At 35.3% G+C, this 13,106-nt stretch overlaps 1 protein-coding gene across 6 annotated transcripts in view; it reads right to left on the reverse strand.

The window, feature by feature from the left end:
- The window catches only part of TECRL (trans-2,3-enoyl-CoA reductase like), a 189,705-nt gene that overhangs the window by 68,254 nt on the left and 108,345 nt on the right, over window positions 1-13,106 (reverse strand). For all 6 annotated transcript variants that reach the window (XM_060417643.1, XM_060417642.1, XM_060417641.1 and 3 more), the window contains one exon: window positions 6,705-6,762. In XM_060417643.1, the coding sequence (XP_060273626.1) occupies window positions 6,705-6,762 (58 nt within the window). The remainder of the gene's footprint in view (window positions 1-6,704; window positions 6,763-13,106) is intronic.

The following is a 13,106-nucleotide window of genomic DNA, read 5'->3' on the forward strand; positions in this document are numbered from 1 at the left end:
TTTTTTCCAGTGGTCATGTATGGATGTGAGTGTTGGACTGTGAAGAAAGCTGAGCGCCTAAGAATTGATGCTTTTGAACTGTGGTGTTGGAGAACAGTCTTCAGAGCCCCTTGTACTGCAAGGAGATCCAACCAGTCCATTCTAGAGGAGATAAGCCCTGGGATTTCTTTGGAAGGAATAATGCTAAAGCTGAAAGTCCAGTACTTTGGCCACCTCATGTGAAGAGTTGACTCATTGTAAAGAACTCTGATGCTGAGAGGATTGGGGGCAGGAAGAAAAGGGGGTGACAGAGGATGAGATGGCTGGATGGTTTCACTGACTCGATGGACGTGAGTCTATGTAAATTCCGGGAGTTGGTGATGGATAGAGTATCTTGGTGTGCTGTAATTCATGGGGTCTTAAAGAGTCGGACACAACTTAGCGACTGAACTGGCTGAACTGAACAGGAGAAAAAGTATTAAAAATTCCAAAATATTGAGAGTGAACAACGCTTTGCTGAATAACCAACAAATCACAGAAGATTTCAAAAAAGAAATTAAAACGTCCATAGAAAGGAATGAAAATGGAAACACAGCAACTCAAAACCTGTGGGACACTATAAAAGCATTGCTAAGGGGGAAGTTCATAGCAATACATGTATACATCAAGAAACAAGAAAAAAGTCATATAAATAACTTATCTCTACACCTAAAGCAACTATTAAAGGAAGAAATGAAGAACTCCAGGTTTAGTAGAAGGAATGGACATGACTGAACACACACACACGCACAGACACACACACATCAAACTATACCATCTTAAGAAGACAAAGGTATTTGAGTAACTGTTAATATTTGTAGTAATGAGTATAGCTATTAACTGCTAACCAGACCTCTGTTTTTTTGTAGACATTTTAATGGCATCCCACTCCAGTGTTCTTGCCTGGAGAATCCCAGGGACGGGGGAGCCTCATGGGCTGCAGTGTATGGGGTCGCATAGAGTCGGACACGACTGAAGCGACTTAGCAGCAGCAGCAGCATATTTGAAAATGCAAGGTTAGAGGAATTTTCAAAATTTTCTTCAGAGTTCAGGCACATGGTAAAAGTTTCAAGCAAAATGATAATTTAGATGTTATAAAATTAATGATAGATGAAGAAATCAATACCTATATGTATCTTTTACAAACAGAATATACACTAACTCTGTGAATAAACCTATTGAGGGGAGCATTAACCAAGAGCAGTCAAATGTACTAACACAAATAAGTAATTTTTGCTAAAGTTTGAGAATGCCTTGTTTATCAGAATGTGACTTGCTAATGATCTTTGAATACTACTTTTTTTTTTTAACTGATGAATAAAAACTCCTCTCCTCTTTAAAGAGAGTTGGTTTAGAGTAATACCTTCAAATGTTGAAGTCAGTTTCTCTGGCAACACTTCCAAGTTCAAAATAAGAGCAACTAAATAAACAAGTCAGATATATGAGTGACTCTTTCTTATGAAGAGGTGGTATTGTCAACCACAAAGCCCACTAGGGTCCCAGGGAAAAATAATATGGAACCTAGTTGGTAAGATAAAGTTAACTTCTTCTTTGGGCTTAGTCTAGTTTCACTTGCCTGAGGGGGGCCTTGTGCAGAGACTGTGCACCTAACATGTTGGATTAGAGTTCCCAAAGGAGAACCTCAGTGCCCAGTACCTCAGCTCAGCTGGCAGTGTGCAGAAAGGCCCAGCAGGACTCTGCAGTTCAACATGGTGGGGGCGGGTCATGTGCAGAGATGCTGCACACAGCACTGTGATCTGAAGCCTGAGTAGCACAGCTCAACCTGCCCTGCCCCTGCTGCCAGAACTGCACCTCTTCCCCAGGACAGAACCCTATAGTAAAGCTCTGCCCGCAGCTAGTTAGGAAGAGGTGTATTCAAAGCATCCAGCTTGAGCCTGTCTATTTTTTGATCAAAGATAAAGCTTTCCTTGCTTCAGAACTGAACTCAATCTCCATCTATTGGCAGGAGCAACACCAGGCAGGAGGCCCTTGTTGGGGCCCAGCTCTAAAGGGTGGGTAACAGTGAGTGCATTGTGTGCTAAGTCAGTTCAGTCGTGTCCAACTCTGTGACCCCATGGATTGTGGCCTACCGGGCTGCTCTGTCCACGGTGTTCTCCTAGCAGGAATGCTGGAGTGGGTTGCCATTTTCTCCTTCAGGGGGTCATCCTGACCCAGGGATCACGTCTCTTAATGACAGTATCAGTACTGAAAAATGGAAGGTCAAGACTTTAAAAATCAATAAAGAAAGTATTAAAAAAAATGGGGGCAGAAATAAATGCAAAAGAAACAAGTGACCATAGCAAAAATCAACAAAGCCAAAAGCTGGTTCTTTGAAAGGATAAATAAAATTGATGAACCATTAGCCAGACACATCAAGAAACAAAGGAAGAAAAATCAAATCAATAAAATTAGAAATGAAAATGGAGAGATCAAAACAGACAACACGGAAATACAATGGATCATAAGAGACTACTATTAGCAATTATATACCAATAAAATGGACAACTTGGAACAAATGGACAAATTCTTAGAAAAGTACAACTTTCCAAAACTGAACCAGGAAGAAATAGAAAATCTTAACAGACGCATCACAAGCAAGGAAATTAAAACTCTAATTAGAAATCTTCCAGCAAACAAAACCCCAGGTCCAGACAACTTCACAGCTGAACTCTATCAGAAATTTAGAGAAGAGCTAACACCTATTCTACTCAAACTCTTCCAGAAAATTGCAGAGGAAGGTAAACTTCCAAACTCATTCTATGAGGCCACCATCACCCTAATACCAAAACCTGACAAAGATGCCCCCAAGAAAGAAAACTACAGGCCAATATCACTGATGAACATAGATGCAAAAATCCTTAACAAAATTCTAGCAATCAGAATCCAACAACACATATAAAAAGATCATACACCATGACCAAGTGGACCTTATCCCAGGGATGCAGGGCTCTTCAATATCTGCAAATCAATTAATGTAATACACCACATTAACAAATTGAAAAGTAAAAGCCATATGATTATCTCAATAGATGCAGAGAAAGCCTTTGACAAAATTCAACATCCATTTATGATAAAAACTCTCCAGAAAGCAGGAATAGAAGGAACATGCCTCAACATAATAAAAGCTATATATGACAAACCCACAACAAATATTATCCTCAATAGTGAAAAACTGAAAGCATTTCCCCTAAAGTCAGGAACAAGACAAGGGTGCCCACTTTCACCACTACTATTGAACATAGTTTTGGAAGTTTTGGCCACAGCAATCAGTGCAGAAAAAGAAATATAAGGAATCCAAATTGGAAAAGAAGTAAAACTCTCACTATTTGCTGATGACATGATCCTCTACATAGAAAACCCTAAAGACTCCACCAGAAAATTACTAGAGCTAATCAATGAATATAGTAAAGTTGCAGGATACAAAATCAACACGCAGAAATCCATTGCATTCCTATACACTAATAATGAGAAAATAGAAAGAGAAATTAAGGAAAAAATTCCATTCACCATTACAAAGATAAGAATACTATACTTAGGAATATATCTACCTAAAGAAACTAAAGACCTATATTTGGAAAACTATAAAACATTGGTGAAAAAAATCAAAGAGGACACTAATAGATGGAGAAATATACCATGCTCACGGATTGGAAGAATCAATATAGTGAAAATGAGTACACTACCCAAAGCAATCTTTAGATTCGATGCAATGCCTATCAAGCTACCAATGGTACAAAAAAACTCAAATAGTCAAAGCAATATTGAGAAAGAAGAATGGAATGGAGGAATCACGCTACCTGGATTCAGGCTCTACTACAAAGCCACAGTCATCAAGACATTATGATTGTGAAACAAAGACAGAAATATAGTTCAATGGAACAAAATAGAAAGCCCAGAGATAAATCCACACACCTATGGACACCTTAATAGAGAAGGCTATGGCACCCCACTCCAGTACTCTTGCCTGGAAAATCCCACGGACAGAGGAGCCTGGTAGGCTGCAGTCCATGGGGTCGCAAAGAGTCAGACACGACTGAGCGACTTCCCTTTCACTTTTCACTTTCATGCACTGGAGAACGAAATGGCAACCCACTCCAGTGTTCTTGCCTGGACAATCCCAGGGACGGGGGAGCCTGGTGGGCTGCCGTCTATGGGGTCACACAGAGTCAGACACGACTGAAGTGACTTAGCAGCAGCAGCAGCAGCTTGGACACCTTATCTTTGACAAAGGAGGCAAGAATATACAATGGAGAAAAGACAATCTCTTTAACAAGTGGTGCTGGGAAAACTGGTCAACCACTTGTAAAAAAATGAAACTAGAACACTTTCTAACACCATACACAAAAATAAACTCAAAATGGTTTAGAGATCTAAATGTAAGACCAGAAACTATAAAACTCCTAGAGGAGAACATGGGCAAAACACTCTCTGACATAAATCATAGCAGGATCCTCTATTATCCACCTCCCAGAATATTGGAAATAAAAGCAAAAATAAACAAATGGGACCTAATTAAAATGAAAAGCTTCTGTACAACAAAGGAAACTATAAGGTGAAATGACAGCCTTCAGAATGGGAGAAAATAATAGCAAATGAAGCAACTGACAAACAACTAATCTCAAAAATATACAAGTAACCCCTGAATCTCAATTCCAGAAAAATAACACAATCAAAAAATGGGCCAAAGGACTAAATAGACATTTCTCCAAAGAAGACACACAGATGGCTAACAAACAAAAGAAAAGATACTCAACATCACTCGTTATCAGAGAAATGCAAATCAAAACTATAATGAGGTACCACTTCATGCCAGTCAGAATGGCTGTGATCCAAAAGTCTACAAGCAGTAAATGCTGGAGAGGGTGTGGAGAAAAGGGAACCCTCTTACACTGTTTGTGGGAATGCAGACTAGTACAGCCACTATGGAGAACAGTGTGGAGATTCCTTAAAAAAACTGGAAATAGAACTGCCTTATGACCGAGCAATCCCACTGCTGGGCATACACACAGAGGAATCCAGAATTGAAAGAGACACATGTACCCCAATGTTCATCACAGCATTGTTTAGCCAGGACATGGAAGCAACCTAGATGTCCATCAGCAGATGAATGGATAAGAAAGCTGGGATACATATACACAATAGAGTATTACTCAGCCATTAAAAAGAATACATTTGAATCAGTTCTAATGAGGTGGATGAAACTGGAGCCTATTATACAGAGTGAAGTAAGCCAGAAAGAAAAACACCAATACCGTATTCTAATGCATATATATGGAATTTAGAATGATGGTAACAATAACCCTGTATATGAGACAGCAAAAGAGACACAGATGTATAGAACAGTCTTTTGGACTCTGTGGGAGAGGGAGAGGGAGAAGGTGGGATGATTTGGGAGAGTGGCATTGAAACATGTATAATATCATATAAAAAACAAATCACCAGGCCATGTTCGATGCAGGATATTGGATGCTTGGTGCTGGTGCCCTGGGATGACCCAGAGAGATGATACAGGGAGGGAGGTGGGAGGGGGCTTCAGGATGGGGAACATGTGTATACCCGTGGTGGATTCACGTTGATGTATGGCAAAACAAATACAATATTGTAAAGTAATTAGCCTCCAATTAAAATAAATAATTTAATTTTTTAAAAAAAGAGAAAGTACAGATAGTTTCAAGTCATATTCAGTTGTTTTATATATACAAATGTATAATTTGCTGTCAATCAAAAAGTTAGTTATCAAAATATGTGAATATTATAATAAAACAGTTATGTTATATATCATATATAGCTTTTTATATGTTCATAGATAGTCTAATATAAATTTCCTTTGTAATTTTACATATTATGTAAAAAAATATTCTGGAACATATTTCATATATCTACTTCTCCAGCCTGCTAGAAACTTTCAAGAAAATGTTGGCAATTTCATGGCAATGGTAAAACAAACTTTAACACACAAACACACTTGCAACTAGATAATGAAAATGTGAAACCCAAATGTTGACCACTGCTATTTGAAATTACAATTAAGTTATATATAATGTAAAATAAGTCATTGTGCTATAATTGAGCCTGAAGGAGAGTATTGATTTACCAAAAATACCTTGAAATTATATAGACACTCTGTGTGTTCAGTCACTCAGTCCTGTCCATCTGTTTACGATCCCCACGGACTCTAGCCTACCTGGTTCCTCTGTCCATGGAACTTTCTAGGCACTGTAAATATTTCAAATCTTTTAGCAGAATACTAAATTCAATGTTCTCTCAGGTATTGCTATTCCACTGCCACTAAATTTGTCAGAGAAGATTCACTTTTTTTTTTCAATCCTGTTGAATTATAACAGATATTGTCCCGACCAGATTAAGATTGAAAGTTAAACTAAGAAATTTGAATAATCATCAATAGATTTCACAGTTCTTTACATCTTAATCATGTTTTTTTTTTAAATATGCTTAAAGAAAATGTGTGTGTGTATGTGTGTGTGTGTGTGTGTGTGCATGTGTATACATACATTTCATTTTAGAGAAACCATAATTAGGGACTATAATTTAGATCAACTATTTTGAAAAATTAGACATAATAAAACAAGAATTGGGGAACACAAACTTTAATGTTTCCAACCATTGATTTAAAAAAATAATAATTCGCATAATTCACTCTGGAGAAGATTAAAAAAGTGACTAACCTGTGTGACTGGGATGAGCCAACACTACATTGATGAAATGATTTCCAGCTTCACAAATCTGCAAAACATTTCAACATTTTGGTGTGATATACTTGGGTCTCTTTAAAATATATATTTTTATTTTTTATTTATTTATTTTTTATTTTTTAATTTTATTTATTTATTTATTTTATTTTTTATTTTTTTAATTTTAAAATCTTTAATTCTTACATGCGTTCCCAAACATGAACCCCCCTCCCACCTCCCTCCCCATAACATCTCTCTGGGTCATCCCCATGCACCGGCCCCAAGCATGCTGTATCCTGCGTCAGACATAGACTGTTGTATACATATAGAATCAAAAGAATGAGTCACATTGAGGTAGAGATTTTGAAGGTATCCTCAACCCCATTTGATAGCTATATTCAGATTGCCTTGTTAATCAGGTTCTGTTGATCATCTGTTCTTTATTTGATACAATGGGATACAGGTCTTATCACTGAAGATAGATTTGGCATAGGTTTACATATTCCGTTTGCTAACACACTAGCAACCCTTCCACTGCAAGGGTAGTAGTATGGTTCCCAGCTGGTCTCAGCTTAGTTTAGAAAACCTAGTATAAGCAATACTGCCCCACACAGGCACTTGTTGTTTGTCTATCACCTGACCTTTTAGTCAGGTACACTTCACTAGTTGTTCCTGTTTAGCACGTTACAGTGGAATCAGTGACAGACTTCATTTTTTTGAGCTCCAAAATCACTGCAAATGGTGATTGCAGTCATGAATTAAAAGACACTTACTCCTTGGAAGGAAAGTTATGACCAACCTAGATAGCATATTAAAAAGCAGAGATATTATTTTGCCAACAAAGGTCAGTCTAGTCAAGGCTATGGTTTTTCCAGTGGTCATATATGCATGTGAGAGTTGGACTGTGAAGAAGGCTGAGAGATGAAGAATTGATGCTTTTGAACTGTGGTGTTGGAGAAGAGTCTTAAGAGTCCCTTGGACTGCAAGGAAATCCAACCAGTCCATCCTAAAGGAGATCAGTCCTGGGTGTTTATTTGAAAGACTGGTGCTAAAGCTGAAACTCCAATACTTTGGCCACCTCATGGGAAGAGTTGACTCATTGGAAAAGACCCTGATGCTGGGAGGGATTGGAGGCAGGAGGAGAAGGGGACAACAGAGAATGAGATGGCTGTGTGGCATTACCGAATCTATGGATGAGTTTGAGTGAACTCTGAGAGTTGGTGATGGACAGGGAGGCCTGGGGTGCTGCGATTCATGGGGTTGCAAAGAGTCAGACACGACTGAGTGACTGAACTGAACTGAACTGAACTGATGACCTGCCAAGAAGTTTAACTGTTAATTTCTCATGAGTTAAAGCTATTTGAGTTTGCAACATGTATCCTCTGAAGATAATCCCTTTGTCTGTTATATACATTTGACATAATTTAATGCAAAGTATGTATTCAAGATATAAGTATTATGTTATTTATAGTAGGTTATGTTATCCAAAATTTTTGTTGTTTAGAGTATCCAACTTTTCATATTAATGTACCCCATAAATTGCACACTGTTTTAACTTGATGGCTTTCATGCTAAAATCTTTTGCAATATATCTGATTTTTTTTATTTTCAATAATTTCTGAATTCATTTCTTCACATATACTAATAGTCCTATAGATTTTATTTTGTAGGTGACTTTAACATAACTGGCATATAATTCTACTCTGTAAATTTTAGGAAGAAATAGATTGAAAGTGAAAACAAGACTCCATTTATCATCATCTAGAACTGTTGTACAAAAAGTCATTTGGAATAACCAACTTCAATACATTAATTCTCATAGAAGAATAATATTAGCAAATATACAAAATGTAATAAAATATTTGAAGAGTTACAAAATCATGATTGTTAGCAATCATATTTGTGCATAAAATAATTGTAGAAAAGACTTCTAGTTTTTTATTTTACCACTAGAAAGACAAAGCGAAAAATTGAATTTGCAGATTATTATTTTATATTTGAAATGATTTACACATTAATGTAATTAAGCTTGTAGGCTTTTTGCTAGATGGACCTGTGTTTGAAACCTGAGTCCTTTGTTTTTCATTGTTAGAGATTAAATGATTTAGATTTATTCTACATTGATTTCACTCCTCTTAGTTTCTGGGTCACATAGTTTCAGCATTACAAAACATATAATTTAAAAAAATATATAATTACCAAGTTTAATGTTATATTTGTCTAAGTTTCAGGTAGACTACTACTAGAGTAGCCTTGTAGCACAAGGCAATAACTTGTCTTTGGGTGTCTTTATTCCACCATCGCTACAATCAACCCCAAATATATAATATACTAACATAAGAAATATGAGAGAAGGGAATTTTAAAACTGGTAAATAAACCAAATTTTTTATTTTGCTATCTACTAATGAAATGTTTTTCTATATATATATTCTAATGGAAAAATCAACTCTATATGCTTAAAGACGCTTAGTTTACCATTAATTTAGCAACTCTACTGGAATTTAAATAACAGTTGTAATATTCATAATTTTTACCTTAAGCACTGGTTTTCAAAGTCTAGGCAATGAATTACTCCAATACATACAGGTGTCAATGCTAATAGATTGAAATAAAAGTATTTGATTTAATTTCTTCTTGAGTCAGCACTAAGATTAGGAAATTTAGTCTGTGCTATAAAACTCAGCTTATAGTTTTATCACTGATTAAAATTTCAGGGCACATTAACTTTGAAACATTGGAATATTTCTCAGCATGATTCACATATTTCTCCGGAGTTGATTCTTCCCTAAATTAAATATCTTCATTTGGTGTATTATATGTTAACACAACAATTTCATTAATATTAGAGCTCATGGGAGTTGCTAATAGTAGATTTTATTTCAGTTCAGTTCAGTTCAGTCGCTCAGTCGTGTCTGACTCTTTGCAACCCCATGAATTGCAGCACGCCAGGCCTCCCTGTCCATCATCAGCTCCCGCAGTTCACTCAGGCTCACGTCCATCGAGTCAGTGAGCCCATCCAGCCATCTCATCCTCTGTCGTCCCCTTCTCCTCCTGCCCCCAATCCCTCCCAGCATCAGAGTCTTTTCCATTGAGTCAGCTCTTCGCATGAGGTGGCCAAAGTACTGGAGTTTCAGCTTTAGCATCATTCCTTCCAAAGAAATTCCAGGGTTGATCTCCTTCAGAATGGACTGGTTGGATCTCCTTGCAGTCCAAGGGACTCTCAAGACTCTTCTCCAACACCACAGTTCAAAAACATCAATTCTTCGGTGCTCAGCCTTCTTCAAGATTTGATTTAACAGTCCTTAAATTGCAAATTATTGTAGATAACAAAATATATGAATACTTTCTACTTTGAGCCATTTATTGCTCTTATGTAGCACGTATTATGAAGGAAGCTGTAGACAATCATAAATAGTAAGGAAAAAATGTCCAAATATATTTACAGAAGTTATACCCAAATATTATATACAAAAGAAGCATGATTTTCTTCACTATAGTAATATAAAAAACAAATATGAAAATATTTCTGTCAGGTTGCTCATATACAAATTGATAGTCTGCAACAATTTTACTTTTTTTTCAAATAGTTTAATATAACTGAAAATAAGTTTATATATTTTAAACAACTGACATAAAGAGAGATAAGCAACTCACAGATATTATCAGAATTACTGTAGTTGTGAAGAACAAGGTGGCCTAGATTTTAAAATTGTACAACAGTCTGAATATGCTTAATACTACTGAACTGTACACTAAAACTAGTTAAGATAGTAAAACTTAAGCAATTTTTTTTACCACAATTAAAGAAGTCACTAGCTAGAGTGCTGTGAGAAAGAACATTAGAATGATAAATGATAAAAATTCAAAAGGACTTATATCTGAATGCCTATGGGTGGCTTAAATTAAAAATTATTCACTTTTGCTTTATTTTATATAAATTTATTGATTACTTGTTGCTCACACTAGCATTCATTTAAAAAATAGCATGGTGTTGAATGATTTAATAGTTCACTTTCTTCTACAGAATTATCATTAGGTGGATAAATATGAAATATGAAATTTCAAGCTAGTAGAATAGAAAAAAATACATTTTTACATAGAAAAATCATTTTTTAAACAATGTTTTCATTCAAAACATTTGTAATCAAAACATGTTTACTTTCTTCAGCACCCTTTGTACTCTCAGTTCATTGAGATTTCCATTTTATTTTTAATCAGCACAACTAAACATTTAACAATGTAAAGTGTGGGAAATGTTAAATTTTAATAAAACACGAAGAACCTTGGTTAATATATTAGAAGTGACATATGCATTATATTGTAATCCATAGAGTTTTCTGAAAATGCAGGCGTGTGTGTGCATGCTTAGTCATGTCTGACTCTTTGCGACTCCACAAGGCTCCTCTGTCCGCAGTATTTTCCGGGCAAGAATACTGGAGTGGGTTGCTTTTCTCTACTCTAGGGGATATTCCTGATGACCCAGGGGTGATGGAAGTTACATCAGCTGTCTTGGCAGAAGGATTGTTTACCACTGAGCCACCTGGGAAGCCCAAATAGGACTATCCAAATTAAATCCCATTGTTTTCAGGTTGAAAGGTGTGATTGATTCAGAATATACAATATTTCAACCTTAAGATTATTATTGTTTACTACTAGGTGAAGTATACCCTTGACTTTATCTGCAGTTTCACTCTCTGTGGTTTCAGTTACCCACAGTCAACTGTGGTCCAAAGTATTGAAAAGAAAATTCCAAAATTTAAAAATCCATAGATTTTATTTTCTCGAACATTCTAAGTAGCATGATGAAATCTCAGGTCATTCTACTCTGTTTGGACATTCTCTTAGTGTGCTTAATTTATAAATTAAATTTTGCCATATGTATGCTGAGAAAAAATACAAGGTATGTATAGGGTTCTATATCATGATATGTGATATTTTATATCATATATATCTCTGATATATGAGATCTTAGACATTCAATAAGTGCCTTGAAATGTGTAACCTATAGATAAGGGGAGACAAGTATATTGTTCCTCAACATGTTGGCATTGTGGCGAATATGCCAGTGGTCAATGAGCAAAAGGGTCAAGGGAGATCAAGTTTCTGGGATATATAGTTTATATATTATTCTCTTAACAAGCTTCATCATGTTAACCATTCTCAGCTTTAAATAGTGAAAGTGATGTATCCACAGGGAAAAAAAGAAAACAGCATAATACAGAATTTATTGCCATCAGCTAGTCAGGCTGTCACATTGTGAATGTAAAATTCTTTCAGTTTCCATGGTAAAAACAAGCAGTCTTTATTTTATGACTGCATAATATTTTTATAGGATAAATATAATCTATCTTATTTCTGCATACATGTTATCCTTACAGTTTATATGTATTATTATTGGCAACTCGAATATCTTATAACTATCAAGCAATTTGATAGTCATTTTACTAACTGATTTGAAACACAGAATCTGCTAAAATGTTTCTATCACTTATAAGCTTGAACTTCAGATATTTTTATTTTGTCTATTTATAATGATGATAATAAAATAATTATAATTTTATCATGTTTATTTTTCCTAATACATATTTCAAGAATAAAGACAATTCAGGATAAATAAATAATTAAAAAAAAGTTTCACCTATAAAATATATCAATGCTTTTGATCTTGGGAATTTAGTTTCCTCTTGTTTTTTCATCTTGTAAGTGTTCATTTATACTTTAAGGGATAAGACATCACATACACTGTAACACTGTATGACAATATAAGCTAATATTATACTGTTTCAGCATTCATGAAGTCTTTTAACTTATGATAATTTATATTACTGTGATCACAAAATTATAGAACTATATATTAGTCCATTTATTAAAAAGATAACATACATGTATTACAGAAGAAATGCATTTGATATATTAATTATTAAAATATTTAAACATATATTGTTGAAAATTATGAATGCCAACCTATAATTTTTTCATTGAGTTAATTTTTTAAAGCAGTGTAAAATACACAGCAAAGTTGAGGAGAAGTTACACAGATTTCTCATACATCCCCTCCCCCTGTATATGCATAACTTCCTTCTTTAGCAACAATTCCCACCAGAGTGGTACTTATGTTATATTTGATGAACCTGCATTAATACATCATTATTACCCAGTGAGCACAGTTTACATTAGAGTTTGCTTGGTGTTGTACATTCTGTGGATTTGGACAAATGTATGACATCTATGATTCTCTATCATATAAAGTATTGTCACTTTACTCTGTACTTTCCCCTTCCTGTTTATCCCTCTCTCTCGAACTCCTGGAAACCACTGAATTTTGTTTTTTAACTATCACTACAGTTTTGCCTATTCCAGAATGTCATAGATTTAGAATTGCATGATATATATA

The sequence above is a fragment of the Ovis aries genome, chromosome 6 (assembly GCF_016772045.2).
Source record: "Ovis aries strain OAR_USU_Benz2616 breed Rambouillet chromosome 6, ARS-UI_Ramb_v3.0, whole genome shotgun sequence".
NCBI lineage: Eukaryota > Metazoa > Chordata > Mammalia > Artiodactyla > Bovidae > Ovis > Ovis aries.